This window comes from Podarcis melisellensis (assembly GCF_964234715.1).
Source record: "Podarcis melisellensis genome assembly, chromosome: 8".
Lineage (NCBI taxonomy): Eukaryota > Metazoa > Chordata > Lepidosauria > Squamata > Lacertidae > Podarcis > Podarcis melisellensis.
This window is the reverse complement of record NC_138540.1, coordinates 19216974-19233202: the sequence shown is the minus strand read 5'-3', so window position 1 is coordinate 19233202 and position 16229 is coordinate 19216974. Positions and strand designations below refer to the sequence as shown.

The following is a 16229-nucleotide window of genomic DNA, read 5'->3' as shown; positions in this document are numbered from 1 at the left end:
GGGAGCAAAGGCAGCAAGTGAGTTGGGGAGGGTGGACCCCCCCAATGCATGGGTGTGCATGCTGCAGAGCTCCCATCAGAACAGTTGGCACGGTTAATTGAATCAGATAACGATCTATTAAGGGAGCTGCTTTGATTGTGCCTTGGGCCCTGTATCCATGTGCTTGTGACGGGCACGGAGGCAGCTGGCTTCTGAAAGCAAAGCCTTCCTGGCCCAGGAGGTGATGACCAGGCAGATGCAGAGAAAACCCTCTTGCTTGTTTTTTTTTTTAAATTGCATCAAGTCTCCAAAAAAAAAACCCAACCCCCAAACCAGAGTGAGTGTGAACATCCTGGTGGACAGCTTTTGACAAACTCTTCCAAAGGGCACCACATCCTTTGCTGCAGAGGGAGGGTGTGTGGTGCCATTGTGGGGGCATTCATTAATTTCCTTTTATACTCTGCCTTTCTAGGAAGTATTTAACAGAGCTGGCATACAGTTGGAGTAAAAGACGCCACTGTCACAACCCTGCCTTCTTCTGATGCAAGGCTAGATGACCTGTGGCTCGCTGGACACTGTTGGACTTCACCTCCCATCACCCCTGATCACTAGGTCATGTTGGCTGGGGCTGATGGGGTCCAAAAACGTCTGGAGGAAGCAAGGTTGGGAGATGAGACAAAGCCAATACACTGGGTTCTCTGTCTTCATTGGCCAGTGCCTCTTGCCTCACTGGCAGATTCCAGTGCTTCTCTCTCAGAAGGGTTTGGCTGCATACATACCATACGTTTAAAGCACATGGCTTCCGACCCCTGCCCCAAAGAATCCTGCAAACTGTAGTTCACCCCCTCACAGAGCTACAACCCCCAGCATGCTGAACAAACTATAGTTCCCAGCATTCTTTGAAGAAAGATGTGTGCTTTAAATGTATGGTGCAGACCCAGTTTAATTCCTACTCTCCCATTATGTCAGGGCACTTTGAAAAGTTGTAAAAGGAAATCTGTATCTTTATGAAGTGCATCTCCACCAAGGGGCCCACTCCATAAACCAGAGGTGCCTGGCTTCTCATGAAACCAGGATGAGATATCTCCGCCTTGACTTGACGCACATAGCATTAGGAGCCCAGGGAACAATGTCAATGAAAAATGCTATTGCCGCTTCATCACCATCATTTAAATGTGTGTCCCACCTTTCTTCCCAAAAGAAGCCCAGAGTGGCAAATGCACAAATGATAAAATAAATAAAACATCTTAACAATTCCAGCAGAGATGTAGCCTGTGTGTGTGTGTGTGTGTGTGTGTGTGTTTGTGTGTAATGTAAAAAAGGCTTGTTGCAAGAGAGGAAGGTCTGCAGGAGTTGAAAAGGCCACAGAAAAATGGTGCCTGTCTAATAAATTAACAGGAGGGAATTCCAAGGGGCAGGTGCCACCACACTAAAAGCCCAATTCCAGCGCTGTGTGGAATGGAACTCCTAAGAACTGCAGGAGGCCCTCATCTGCAGACCATGGTGATCAAGTGGGTATAGATATCCTGGTCCCAAGCTGTAGAAGGGCTTTATGCACCAGCACTGTGAACTTAAGACTTCAACCTGCACCTGGCACTAAAAGCCATGAAGACCTGTTGACTCTGGAGAGGAACGAGGAGGGGTGGCCAAGAAGGGAAGCGCACAAAGGGAGCTTTGCCCATGGTGGAGCAGGTGGTCTACACCCCAGGGAAGGAAGGGGGAGCAGCCGCAGCTTTGGAATTCCCCTTCTTTCTATTCCTGCCGCCGCCATCCGCCGCCGCTCCCTGCTGCTGAATGACAAGGCCTCCCACGCTTGCCCGCCCACTTGGCTCCCTGGAGAGAAAGCTCAGAAATGCACCAACTGTCTCAACTCTGCTGTTCCCCCACCACCACTCAGAGCCAAAGCTTGGCGGGGAGGGAAGGAAGCCAGGATTTTGGGAGGGGGAACTCACTGGAGGTTTGGATTGTGTTGTTGCTTTCGGCTGGAGAAAAAGATGCGGCGGGTGCAGAGGAGGAATCTGTCCCAGAGAAGATTTCAAGTGCAAGGCGGAGAGAGGCAAAGAACAGAGAAAGGCAGGAGTAGGTGGGTGGGGGAGTTAGGATGCGATGTGTGGAAAGAACCCAAGGGAGATTTCTTCCCGCTCTGCCACCCATCTCAGCCCTGCGACTCTGCTGTCTTGCTTTGGTCTTTAGCACTGGCAGGTTAAAGCCAGGCGCTTGATCCCATCAAATCTCCAGACGTCTCCAGGTGTGACATCAGGACTCCGGCTGAGCCACTCAGAGGGCGCAACCGAGACGGCGGCAGCTGCCCTGGCCTTCTGCTCCGCCTGGCGCACAGATGCCGCTCGGAGGCACCCGTCCCCTGGCATTCCAGCTCACGTGACAACTGTATGTGAACTCTGCCAGCACCTTTAACTGGCGCTTCACCCCCCACAATGTGAGAACACTGTGAGAGCGGGATTAGGCGGGTCTTCAGCCTGATCCAGCTGCTGGACTGTTATTTTCACTCCTATAGCTGCCTCCCCTATCTAAGAATCTACTGAAGGTTTATACAGAAGTAGCTTATTCCTTAAAATGAACCACACAGTGCATAGTTAAACAGTGCATAGTTAAACAACTACCAGCTAGATAAGGGACGTGGGTGGTGCTGTGGGTTAAACCACAGAGCCTAGAACTCGGCGATCAGAAGGTTGGTGCTTCGAATCCCTGTGACGAGGTGAGCTCCCGTTGCTCGGTCCCTGCTCCTGCCAACCTAGCAGTTCAAAAGCACATCAAAGTGCAAGTAGAGAAATAGGTACTGCTCTGGCGGGAAGGTAAACGGCGTTTCCGTGTGCTGCTCTGGTTTGCCAGAAGCGGCTTAGTCATTCTGGCCACATGACCTGGAAGTTGTACGCTGGCTCCCTTGGCTAATAAAGCGAGATGAGCGCCACAACCCCAGAGTCGGCCACGACTGGACCTAATGGTCAGGGGTCCCTTTACCAGCTAGATATGGTGAATGCCACCAACTTGGATCAATAGCTATAAGGCACAATGGCTGTGTTCTCCCTTCACTCTCAGAGGAAGCATGCTCCTTAGCCCTCTGTCCATTCATCAGCCCTGAACCTAAAAAGTTTTCACATACAGGGAAGAGGGAATGGGAGACCTTACTGGCTACCTGAAGTGATCCAAAACAGAAAGGCAACCTGGATTCAGGAACAGAACTTTGGATTGTTGTGAACAACTGCTTAAGTAGAAAGCAGGTTGCTAGTCCTCACTATCGTCAGAAGGCTTCAGCTGCTCTTGCTTGGCAATCCTGCAGCGACCTACCTAACCCCCCCCCCAGCATTCAATCTGGTGCCCCACTACCAAGACCCACAAATCCCAGTTTGCACCTGGCACAGAAATTGAGAATTAGAGCAGTGTGAACATTCCTGTCTACTGGATCACATAGGAAGTGAGAGAACTCTTCTTGACACTGCAATTCCCCTGCCCCACCAATGCTTACATTAGCCTAGCTCAAAATTCCTCCAATGTGTTGAAGCTTCTCCTGCATTTATTTTTGCTTAAAGAAAGAGTAGTGGGTGGAAAGAGACAGTCCCCATCTCAACAATTTTCTCTCTCTCTCTCTCTTCAACCACCAGCCTCTTAATAATGCAACTCCATTTCCCATCTCCTGTGGAATCTGGGGAGTTGATCTCCACACCTGTGTCAGAAGTGAGGATTTTATTGGCGGGAGACAAAGAGGAGAGAGTCAGGAGTCTTCTCCTGGGGCGGACACTTCCTCCACGACCTGCCAGTGCGGCTCCTGTTCCGGGCCTCTGATACGCTCCAATTTCCATAATAGAGGCAAGAACGTTCTGCTCAGTTTGACAGCAGGCACACCTGGACGGCCCCTGATTCTGCTGAGATAGGGCTGGTGTTTGATCTCCAGAGGAGGAAAGGAAGAGACAGCTACCTGCTTCACAGCTGGAAGCTTTGGAAGCCCCTACAGGTGTCTCCCCTTCCCTCTTCCCTGGGCGGAAGGAGAGAGGAGAACAAAGCAACTCATCCTGTTGCTTCTCCATCCTTTTCCAGAGAGCATGCAGCCACAGCAAGTGTCAGTGGGCTAAACTAGGGATGGGCATATCTGTCAATATTGGCTTCATTTTCTCAGTCTTAAATTAAGTTCCCCACATTCCCAACTCAGTTTGAAAAATGTAAGCAATTTCCAAAGCAAATTTATCAGCTCTTTAGTTTGGATTTTTCTTTTTACTCAAGATTCCTGCATTGTAAGGAGTTGGACTAGAAGATTTTGGGGTCTTTTCCTGTGTAGTTTTACCTAATGTACCCATTTCTGCAAAGCAATTTTGCCTAATAAGATATATTCTTCTGTCTATAATTTTCACTGAAATATGCATTTACAGGCACCCATTATGCCCCATCACATGCATTTTTGTACGCATGACCCGGCTAGAGAACTACGCTGCAAAATTCAGAGAAATTTGAATTTCAGAAGATGGCTACGTTTCAAGTATCATTTCGAAAAGTGTAAATTTGGACAGTTCACCTTTAAATGCAAACCATATCGAGTTTATCCCATATCCCTAACTATAAAATACTAATAATGCTGTATTGCTGTAATAGGATTGCTGTCCCCTCTGATGTTCACGCTTCAGGGCCAGAACAGCCAGGTGGGGAATTGACGATTATGGTAGAAAGGGGGTTGCAAAAGCAGTTGTCAAGGTCAGTGCAGCATTATCTGGTTCATAGGGGAGGAGGTTTTAGGGCAGGAACACCAAATAAAGGAAGGGGAACTCAAGAAGGTAACTATCTCAAAATGTGGGATATTCAGGTATAGCAGCAGATGCATACAAACTCACACTCTGTAAACAGGGCAAAGAAACCGTTGACACGAAAAGCACTGTCAGGTTGCTGTGCAATGAAAAAATGATGGGCTTTCTCACACAGCACCAGGCAATCAGTTTATGGAACCCACTCTCCAAAAATGTTGTTGTTTAGTCATTTAGTCGTGTCCGACTCTTCGTGACCCATGGACCAGAGCACACCAGGCACTCCTGTCTTCCACTGCCTCCCGCAGTTTGGTCAAACTCATGTTAGTAGCTTCGAGAACACTGTCCAACCATTTCGTCTTCTGTTGCCCCTTCTCCTTGTGCCCTCCATCTATCCCAACATCAGGGTCTTTTCCAGGGAGTCTTCTCTTTTCATGAGGCGGCCAAAGTATTGGAGTCTCAGCTTCAGGATCTGTCCTCCCAGTGAGCACTCAGGGCTGATTTCCTTCAGAATGGAGAGGTTTGATCTTCTTGCAGCCCATGGGACTCTCAAGAGTCTCCTCCAGCACCAAAATCCAAAAGCATAAATTCTTCGGTGATCAGCCTTCTTTATGGTCCAGCTCTCACTTCCATACATCACTACTGGGAAAACCATAGCTTTAACTATACGGACCTTTGTCGGCAAGGTGATGTCTCTGCTTTTTAAGATGCTGTCCAGGTTTGTCATTACTTTTCTCCCAAGAAGCAGGCTTTTTTAATTTCATGGCTGCTGTCACCATCTGCAGTGATCATGGAGCCCAAGAAGGTAAAATCTTTCACTGCCTCCATTTCTTCGCCTTCTATTTGCCATGTCCAATAGGGTAGATGACTTTGAAGGGGGCTGGACAAATTTCATGGAGGATAAGGCTCTCCATGGCTACAGGTTATAATATTTGCAAGGAGTTTCCATGGTCAAAGGCACTATGTACTGGATGTTAGTTGCTTGGGATGAACAGTGAGAGATGGCTAACTGTGCTCATGTCCTATTAACTGTGCTAAGGTCCTATTTGAGGGCTTCTCAGAGGCACGTGGCTGTCCACTCTTGGAAACAGGATGCTGGGCAAGATGGTCCTTTGGTCTGATCAGGCCAAGTGCTCAACTCATCCAGCCTCCTGTTCTCACAGTGGCCAATAAGAGGGTCTCAGGTAGCCCAGAGGCAGGGCATGAAGGCGGCAGCCTTCTTTCTCTGTTACTCATAAGTAAATCCCTGCTGGATCAGGCCAGGCCAATGGCTCATCAAGTTCAGCATTTGTTCTAACAGTGGCCAAATGTTGCTAGACTACAGCTAGGGATGCCAGAGAATTCTGTCGGAAATGGAAATAGGAGTAGATGTTGACACGGTCTGCTTATTCACCCAGGGTCAAGAATGGAAATCAGTTAAGTTAATATGAGCAGTGTATAGTATCATCATCATCACCATCTGTTGTTGTTAAGTTTGCAACTTTAACTAATTCTGTTTCCTGCATTGTTTTTTATACTTCCTACCCACTGAAGTTAATTATGTATTTGATTCTATAATTAACTGCATTCGTTTCAGCCATGGTGGATAGCAAATTATGTAGGTTTTAGTGGAAGCTGAACTGCAGCAGAAAGGAAGCAGTCCAGATTTCCATGAACATTGCACAGGATGGAAACTGCTTCCTCCTTAACCCCCCTTGGTACATCTGGCTGGAAAAGGACACAGATGGACGGACGGGGACACACACACAGTGTCACTAGTCAGCCTCACGTAGGAGAAGGAAAACCCTAGAATCTATTTCATTTAAACTTCTGCAGGTAACTGGAAGCACAAAGATCATTCTGACCGATCTCACACCAGATCTGATAATCTGCTGCTTCAGCCTGAAACTGTCCATGTCAAAGAGAGTGTGGTGGGACTGGGGGGGGGGGGGAGGAGATGCCAATCTGGGCAGAAATGGAGGTGTGGGGGAAAGGGAGGTCTTATTTGGGGTCTGGGATAAGCAGCATTGATTCCGAATCCAAAAGCGATAGATAGTCAGGTCTCGGGAAAGCCTGATTAAAGCTTAGCTGCCTTCCTTCTCCAAGAGATGGATTAAACTGCTATCACCTTGATTAATTTTTCAGAGGATGCAGCTGTTAAGGGGGGGAGAGAAGGGGGAGAAGGAAGAGGAGGAGGCAGGAGTTCAGAAACAGCCTGCAGATGGATAGCACAAGCGTATTATGAGCAGCATTTTACAGGTTAATACCACTGTTAGGTCCCCTCCGATAAGCTGGCTGGCATCACTGTCTTCCTTGGTAGCAAAATGCATTTCAGCATCCTACCTGGATCCTATTGGAATATTGATGTCTGCCTAATTGCAACTCCAAGGAGGGAGAGGGAAGCAGAGGAGGAAAAGGGGGAGGCAGGCTGGGGTGAGGAGTGGGGGAAATGGTTTCACAGGCTTGTGGATAAGAGGAATGTGCACTGGAAAACCAGATTCTTCTGGGATATTATACTGTCTTTGTGGTTTTGGAGCTTCTTCCTAGGCTTCTGCAACTGCCCTGCAGAACATAGAACCCTGAGGTCTCAGTTCATCACTTAATTGCATTCCTTCTCCTTTTCAATAAAGTTCCCATCTCTTAGCAATGTGATGATAAGTTACAAAATGAAAGCAAGGTAAGAGGAGGGAAATACAGTATATATAGTCCTTACGATGGTGAAGCTAAGATAAAATTAAAAACAAGAAACGGTTAAAAACAAAGTTTCTAGTCCTTATGGTTGCAAAGAAAAGATTAAAATAGAAATAAGATACAAGTAAAGTTTCTAGTCCTTATGATTGTGAAGACTCTGCCTGGCAAAGTAACAAAGCTGCAGTGACTCCAGCACTAGAACAACAGGGAGAGATGCTGCTGGCTCCTTCTCCAGATTTCCCTGTGCCTCTTCAAAATGCCCAGAAGCAAATCTCCTGGCTGCCCACAGAACTAACATAAAAGCACAGCCATCCTTTTGTTATCTTATGACTACTTTTCATAGAATCATAGGCGTTAGAAGGAACCTCAAAAGGCCATCTAGCTGAACCCCTTGCCAATGCAGGCACTCCCCTGCTACAACTTCCCCAACAGGCAGTCATCCAGCCTCTTCTCAAAAGCCTGTGTCAAAGGAGTGTCAGGCACCTCCTGCCATCAGAAAGTTCTCTCTAATGCTCAGTTGAAATTCCCATGCATGTCATTTGAACCCGGTTCAGGCCCTGCTCTTTGGAGCAACGGAAAACAATTTCGCTCCATCATCTAAGTGGAAGACCTGAAAACAGGTGTGGGGAGGTAGCCTTTGGTCCTTCAGAGGTTGCTGAGCTACAACTCTCCCATGGGTAGTGCTTGTTGGGGCTGATGGGAGTTGTAGTTCAGCAACATCTGAAGGGCCAAAGGTTCCCCACACTCAGGTGCATTAATGACAGAGTTTCAAACAAAGATATGCTCTCTCAAGCCCACATTTGCAGTATGTTTGCACTCAGCAACGTCTACACTGGCTTGGTCATGACCACAGAATGGAAGGCGGCAGGATCCCCAAGGATGTGCCCTACAGAGAGCTGGCTTCTGGCACCAGGTCAATTGGCAGACCAACTTTGCACTACAAAATTGTGCTGTGGGGGAAACCCTTGCAGACGACTGCAGCACCTGAAGACAGACAGTCAGGTTGAGCATCCATAGTGGTGACCAGAGGAGAAATGACTGCTGGGAGGAGTGCAGAGAGAAGAAACGCTATGGTGCATCTGCAGAAGCACAACCAGATGCCTTCATCTGCCCTAGCTGCAACAAAACATGTCTCTCCTGCATCGTTCTCTACAGCCACAACAGGCACTGCAACCTTCCAACAGTTTGACTTCTCCCCCAAAGGAACACACTTCCATTGTCTCCCAATACAGACAGATGCCAACAACCCTCAGTAGATATAACATTGGCTGCATCCCTGCGAAAATAACAGGCAGGACCAATTTAGGTCCATAAATTTCAACGGGTCTGCTCTTGAGTTGGATGCACCCCATGATCTCCTGTCCGTCCGTCCCCCGCCCCGTCCCTCACTGCCTAAAACTTTGATATCAACAAACTGGAAGGTGAAGAAGGCATCTTTCTTAAGCCTTAGTGCCCTTTTGAACGCATGGCAAGGTCATATCTTGGCACCTTTTCTAGCCCACAGTAGAGTCCTGCTGCAGAAGAGCCAAGGAGAAAGAAAGTTGCTGCTTAAAAAACTTATTTTCACAGTTAAGGCAAAACCTTTCTGACAACTTGGGCCCCTCAATCAGAGTGCAATCTCCATCAAGGTGTGTGCTATTGACTGCTAATTAGTTTTGAACTTAAAACAAGGAAACCTCTAGGGAACAGGGACAGGGCTGTAGCTCAGTGGAAGAGCATCTGTTGTTTTTAATGTATACTTGACTTTCTTCAGTAATGTTTTCTTCTGGATTACTTTACTTGATTTTTTAATGTAGGTTGCAAACTAATGTAGGTTGAGATTTTTTTTATTAAAAATACAAAGCGGTATAGAAATTAAATGAATGATAATCCCCAGATTCTCTTAAGTAGGGCTGGGAGAGACTCTGGCCTGAAATCATGGAGAGCTGCTGCCAGTCAGTGTGGACAACACTGAGCTGGATGGACCAATTGTAGCTTAGTCCTAGAAGAACTACAATTCCCAGCACCCTTAAGAAACTACAGCTCCCTGGATTATTTGGTGGGGTGGAGGAGTCATTGCCTTAAATGTACGATGTGTACACAGTCTCTGCCTCTCACACACAGGAACCTGGCCTCGTACTCCCCCATCCCTGTGCTGCCCGGCAAAACTGCCTTTGAAACTTAGGGGCTTTCAAAAGCAGATTTTAAATATGGCATTGGACATGTATGCAGTTCTTCTCTTCAAAGAAATAACTGTAATTTTAAAAATCCTGTTGATCACGCCCAACTCCCCCAAGTGCGACTGAAGTAGCTGTTTGTATTCCATACGGAAGTCTTGAAAAGAAAATGTTTTACTATAAAAACCCAGACTCACAGGCAGGAGGGAGCGGAGGGGGGAAGAGAGAAAGAAAGGAAAACACCAAGGAAGGAAATGGGACATAGTAATTTTTGTAATCTTAACTCTTGCTAAGCGGACAGGGGGCGGGGGAAATCTTACAGAATGATGTTCTCATCCGGTACTAAATCGTTCATAAAGGAAGGAACTTACCCAGATCTTATCAAGTCCGGGGGTGGGAGCAGGGTGCAGGGGTCAGCATAAATTAAGAGCAATTCAAGTTAAGGGACACCTTCCGTAGCCAGAAAGCTGAGAATGGAAGAACGCTTTGAGCTTTTATGAAAGGAAACTGCAGCAGCGGCATGACTCGGGGAGATCCTGCTGCTCCCCCCCCAAAAAAAACTCCTCTTTCTCCATCATAAACGCCAACTGTCCCAAGCTTCAGAAAGTATTATGATTTTTTTTTAAAAAAAGGAACCTACCTTTTGGGGATTCACTTCGAGATTTCTTGCTCTCCAGGGGACACTCGCTGCTGCTGTTGGGTGAACACGCTCTTCTCTTGCCTAAAACTTCGTCTGAAAGAGGGAGGGGGGAGAGGAGAGAAAGAGAGAGAGAGAATTAGATAGAAAGGCACACTCTTCTTTCCATCACCGCCACCCTTTCATCCAGAGACTTTGGGGGGCATGTTGAACACACACACACAAATCTGGCTGAGCGAGGGAGGAGGGAGGGAGGGAGGGAGGGTGGCGGAGTGGAAGTCATATTGAGCTCACGGATATGCTTTCCTAATCATGCAGCCCAAAGGGACCCGGCAACCCTTCAGCACGCTGATCAATGGCCACCGTTTCCAGCCATAAATTTGGAAATCTAGTTTATTTCCTTACTGAACTGCATCATTTGATCGGCCGCCTTTCGTCCCCCGGGTGTGTCCTCGCTTTTCATACCCTGATGCAAAACAGCTGGGGTCTTGGCGGGTGGTTGCGGGGGGGGGGGGAGAAAGAGAGAGAGAGAAAGAGTATTCACTTCCCCCTTCTCTCTCTCTCACACACACAAGCACCCTGCTCCTCAATCTTTCTTCACAGTCTCTCTCTCTCCACCCCTTCGCTCTTGGCGATCGCAAGATCTTCAGCAATCTTCTCCCCGCCAGACTGCGCGAGAAGCACTCAGCCTCTGCATCCGTGCAGTCCTAGCAAGCCAACGCAAAATATCTAATATACAATTACAACATCTCTCTCTCTCTCTCTCCCCCCACCCACCCCCTCCTCTCTTTCTCAATTCCCCCCTCCTGCTTTCCCCTTCTCCTCCTGTACAGATTTAAAAATCAATATCCTCCCATAATAATGCTGGGGAGACTGTTTGTCATCGTCGCAAGCATCAAATTCTCATCTATCAAAAAGGCTCGGCCTTAAAGGGACTGCAACCCCTCCCCCCCCCCCACAAAAAAACACACCCTGTGCAAAACAAGTATCATATTTTGTGTGTGTGCATGTGTGTGTGTTGCAATTCTGAAAACGCTCAGAACATCACTTAATAGGAGCAGAACTCTGCTTCCTGACAATTTCAGCTGCCTTTTTTTAATGTAAACAACCCCCAACCAAGCTTCTGGTCCTTATGACTAATGAAATCCCAGGATGCAAAGTGGTGGGTTGAGAAATGGGCTTCAGCGTCTCATGTACCTCTGTGTCCCCCCCCCCAACCCCAACATGACCAAAACGAGAATTAATTATGCACAATTATGTTAAAAAAAATGCACACAAAATAAAATTCATGCCATTTTGCTCAAGTCGTTTAATTTATCTTTAGATGCAGAACTGAGCTTTTCCTGGCATGGAATTCAACTCGCTCGACAAGGCCTATACAGCTCTTGTGCATATTTCTTTGCAACTGGTCAGGAACCACATGAAAAACTACCCTGCTTGGATTGCGGGACGTTGATTGTATTGCTGGTAGCAGTCCTAATTGCCTGCTGTTTAACAACCGCTGTGTTGCTAGGATTGGGCAGCCATTGCAAATTAGGTGAAACAGTATCTCTTGATGGAACAGTTTCTGTGAGTGTGGGAGTATGTAAACTTTCCTGTGGATCAGAAGACTTAAATCAGGGGGGAAGTTTTCCCTCTGCCACAGAGTTTTGGGCAGCGAAACCTTTTGCCCTGTTTTTCCCCCCTAATGGCTGGCAGTTTTATCTCTTTGGACTGATTTTTGAACGAAACCTTCATCTATATAAGAATATAAAAAAGAGCCTTGAAGCTGCATCAAGCTAATGGCCAATCTAGTCTAGCATGCTGTTCTCACAGTGACCAACCAGATAGATGCCTGTGGGAAAACCCATCAAGCAGGATCTGAACCCAAGATCTCCTCTCTTGCAGTTTCCAGCAACTGGTATTCTGAAGCATTACTGCCTCTGCAGTTTGCTTTTTTCAAAAGGAAAAGGCTACTGAAACTTCTCCCCCCCCAAATCATGAAGTAAGTTCTCCCCTTTTCCATATCAGTTTGCGGAAATCCTCATGGAAAATTCACCACCATTTTAGTGCGTGTTTTTCCTATTGTGCAGATTTACATGTACACACATTTTTGTAAGGGGATTTCCCGTGATGTAATGCAATCTTTGCACATTCGTTTGACTAATACATGCATTTTATGCACCCTTCGTCCTAACATCATGACTTGGCTGGAGGACTGCACAGAGAAATTGGAAAAAGTGCAAACTTCTAAGGGTGGCTGTGTTTTGGCTTCTGTATGTTTTTTGGAAAGTGCATGATTTGGGAGATACTTCTTTTAATGTGAACTTAATCAAATTCCTCCCTCATCCCTGCTAACAACTGAGATGCTGACAACGAACTTTTTGTTCTTGTTTTATTATGCATTTTGTGTTTTTATGTTGCGTTTTACCCTGAAATCTACAAATGAAGAGTGGTATACAAATTTAATAAATAAAATAACTACTGAGAGTCAAGTACTATTTTTTTTTCTTTTTAAGGCCAGTCTGAGGCTTAGCCTCTATGGGAAACATTTGAGTGTGAGACTCTATGGGAAACATGTGAGTGTGAGAGCCAGTGTGGTATAGTGGTTAAGAGCAGTGGACTTGTAATCTGGTGAACCGGGTTTGATTCCCTGCTCCTCCACATGCAGCTGCTGGGTCACCTTGGGCCAGTCATACTTCTTTGAAGTCTCTCAGCCCCACTCACCTCACAGAGTGAGGGAGGAAGGGAAAGGAGAATGTTAGCCGCTTTGAGACTCCTTCGGGTAGTGATAAAGCGGGATATCAAATCCAAACTCTTCTTTGGAGTATTTCTCCCTGCCTTGCAAGCTTGGATTCTCCTGAACCTGGACATCCCGCTGGCCGGCACGTGCAACACACTTGCCCCTAGAAACGGCATCCATGACAACAGGACTGTTTTCGCCCTATGCCCCACCAGCATGGGGCTGGCTTCCACCCTCCCTAAACCGTGAAAGAACAATGGACCGGCAGGTGAAAGGCGGCCAGTTGGGGTTTCGTGCCACGGCATACAGTTGGCTCTGCCCTTTGCCGGCACGAATCAGTGGAACAATGGGAGAGAGGGGGGGAAAGGTCATGGGAATTACAGGGTGTAATTTAAACAGAGGGCAAGCTGTCAGCACTTGGGGAGGGGGAGAGAAGGAAAAGTGCTTGGAGTCTAGAGGCTCAGGAGCCAACATCTGACTGGCTGGTTTAAAATCACTGTGCAATGTCCTGCAACTGGCAGACCCTCGTTGGGTCTTGCTGCCCCTGCTCTCTGCCCACTGCTCTCTGCCTCTGCCCACGGCCAGAAGGAATGCCTGAGGTGTGTTTTCCCCTCCTAATATAGGACTCCTCCCCCGCCCCACAGTCTGCAAAACGCCACATGCATTTTCACTCCTAAAATAGGCTCAATGACGCTAGTCCCTATGGGAGTGCCGTAGCCTGCAAAATGCCCAAGGTAAATTTTCATGACTAAAATAGCTCCAATGACGTTAGTCCCTGTGGCAAGTTCCCTTCCCCCCGCCCCAAAGTCCCACAGCCTGCAAAATGAATTGAGAGTTTTCACTCTTAAAACAACCTCAATGACGCTAGTCCCTATGGGAGGTTTCCCCACAGTCCCTTAGTCCGTAATATGCCCTTGGTGTGTTTTCATTCCTAAAATCGCTTCAGTGATGCTAGTCCCTATGGGAGGTTTTCCCCAGTTCTATTGCCCGCAAAAAGCTTTGGGTGTTTTCACCCAAATATGTTAGTCCTTAATGGGATGTTTTCTCCATATTCCCAGCCCATCGTTCTCCAAAACTCCCATCAGCCTCAACAAGGATGGCCAAGGATGGCTGGAGCTGTGGTTCAGAAACATCTGAACATTTAAGTTTTTTCAATATTGTTATAAACTTCTGTGATATCTCTTTATGGTACAGTAATATATAAATATTTTTAATAAATTAATAAACACCTGTAGTTCGGCAACATCTGCTGTAGATGAAACAAAGTAGAATATAAAACATTAAAAACATACACAGCACAAACAACTAAAGAAACAATGCAACCAGTTAAAAAAAGAATCAACACTGGTAGAACTGTATAACAACAAGAACCTCAAATGCAAGTTTAAGTAGAATCAGAGAAAAGGTATCAAGCAAACCTTTACACTACAGCATTCCACAAATTGTGGGGGGAGCCACCACCAAGGAGGCTCTCGCTGCTACCTTGTGCTTCAGAATGTTTACAAGCGCAAACAGGTTCTAAAGCAGAATGGCAGATAACCACCCCAATATCACCACGAGCTCAAATTTTAATGAAAGCACCACAAATAGAACATCTGGAGAGAGCTGAAATGGTGAAGGAAAGCCTTTTGTTAGGCAATGAGCAATTTGAAGACATTAAGGGCTCTGCCAGACTGATGTTTCATTACTGGTATATTCTGAAACATGTTCTTGACAGAGTAATGGTGCATTAGTGATGGATTTATCGTGCTTTTGTTCTGTGATGCTTCCACATTATTGCCATCCGACAGAGCTAAAGTGCAACAAATATGGGACAAAAATAAACCAGACTATTTGTGGATAAAAAGTAATGAAATTTCAGCAGCGAGTTACAGGATACGCACTGATTGGAAATGAAGCGCAATGTGACAGGCGCAAGTAGTATTGAAAAAAGGATTGTGTGTGACTGCCCTGATAGCATCAAGAGCACAAATCATCATGAATGTGCAATAAAAAGGATATCCGGAGGGGCCCTGATTCCCAAGGTGTGGTTTTATTACACGAACAGCTTTGAGACGCCTCCTCCAAAGTCCCTTCGGAAAAACAGAGCAGAGGCGGGGATGGGGGTGGCTTGCTTTCACAGCCTCCTCCACTGCTCACCTATAACGAGGCCGTTTACAAGGAGAGGTGTGCAGACATGCCCTGCAAAATTCATTTTTACAGCCTGTGTCGGGTCATAAAAAGGTGGTAAAAATTCATAGTATGGAAAACAAGCCCAGCTGTTCGTCTTTGTGGTGGAAGAAAGAGATCCAGGTTCATTTTGCAGATGATGCATGCATAGAGCAGTGTTTCCCAACCTTGGGTCTCCAGCTGTTTTTGGACTACAGTTCCCATCATCCCTGACAACTGGTCTTGCTAGCTAGGGATGATGGGAGTTGTAGTCCAAAAACAGCTGGAGACCCAAGGTTGGGAAACACTGGCATAGAGGACGGTGCTTGGGCGAGTGGCTGGGCGTCTCTTACTCTCACTTGTGTATATACGAGTACAAATGGTTAAGATACATGCCTAGTGTCAGTGCCAAGCTAACCATGGCCTACCTTGCAGGCTACGCATGAATGAAGACTGTGCTTGGGAAGTGGGTAGGGTTTTCTCTTTCTCGTTACAAAATAATGTATCTGTACAGTTCAAAAGCATGCCAAAAAGTGCAAGTAGATAAATAGGTACCGCTCCAGCGGGAAGGTAAACTGCGTTTCCGTGCACTGCTCTGGTTTCGTTGCTCCGTTGCGCCAGAGGCAGTTTAGTCATGCTGGCCACATGACCTGGAAAAACTGTGGACAAATGCCGGCTCCCTTGGCCTATACAGCCAGATGAGCACCGCAAGCCCGGAATCGTTCGCGACTGGACTTAACTGTCAGGGGTCCTTTACCTTTTTTTTACATGTAAGTATTGTATGGTTAAGACACAGGCCTAGTGTCAATGTCACACTTAACCATGGCTGAATTTGCACAAGTTATGCATATGTAGAGAATGGTACTTGGGTGTGTGATAGAGTCTCTTTTACTCTCATTTCAAAATGATTTTTGTGTCTATGTAGGCACCAATGTCATGCTCGGTGTTAATGTCATGCTAACCAGGGTTTACTGCTCCCCCAAATCTCAACCTCAGCTTGCAGGCCTGTTTCATGCCCTGGTTAAGAAAGGAACTTCGGCTAGCATTAATCCCTGGAATCTCCAAGTAAAGCTGGTGATGTCCCCCTCTCTGAAACCCTGGAGAACTGTGGATAGTCAATGTAGATGGGTCAATGGTCTGATTTGATATAAGGCAGCTTCCTATGTTCC

General features: G+C 46.7%; 1 protein-coding gene across 11 annotated transcripts in view; it reads right to left on the bottom strand.

The window, feature by feature from the left end:
• SAMD11 (sterile alpha motif domain containing 11) overlaps positions 1–16229 on the bottom strand; it is a 326185-nt gene that overhangs the window by 47506 nt on the left and 262450 nt on the right. For all 11 annotated transcript variants that reach the window (XM_081923525.1, XM_081923528.1, XM_081923522.1 and 8 more), the window contains one exon: positions 10194–10286. In XM_081923525.1, coding sequence (XP_081779651.1) covers positions 10194–10286 — 93 coding nt within the window. The remainder of the gene's footprint in view (positions 1–10193; positions 10287–16229) is intronic.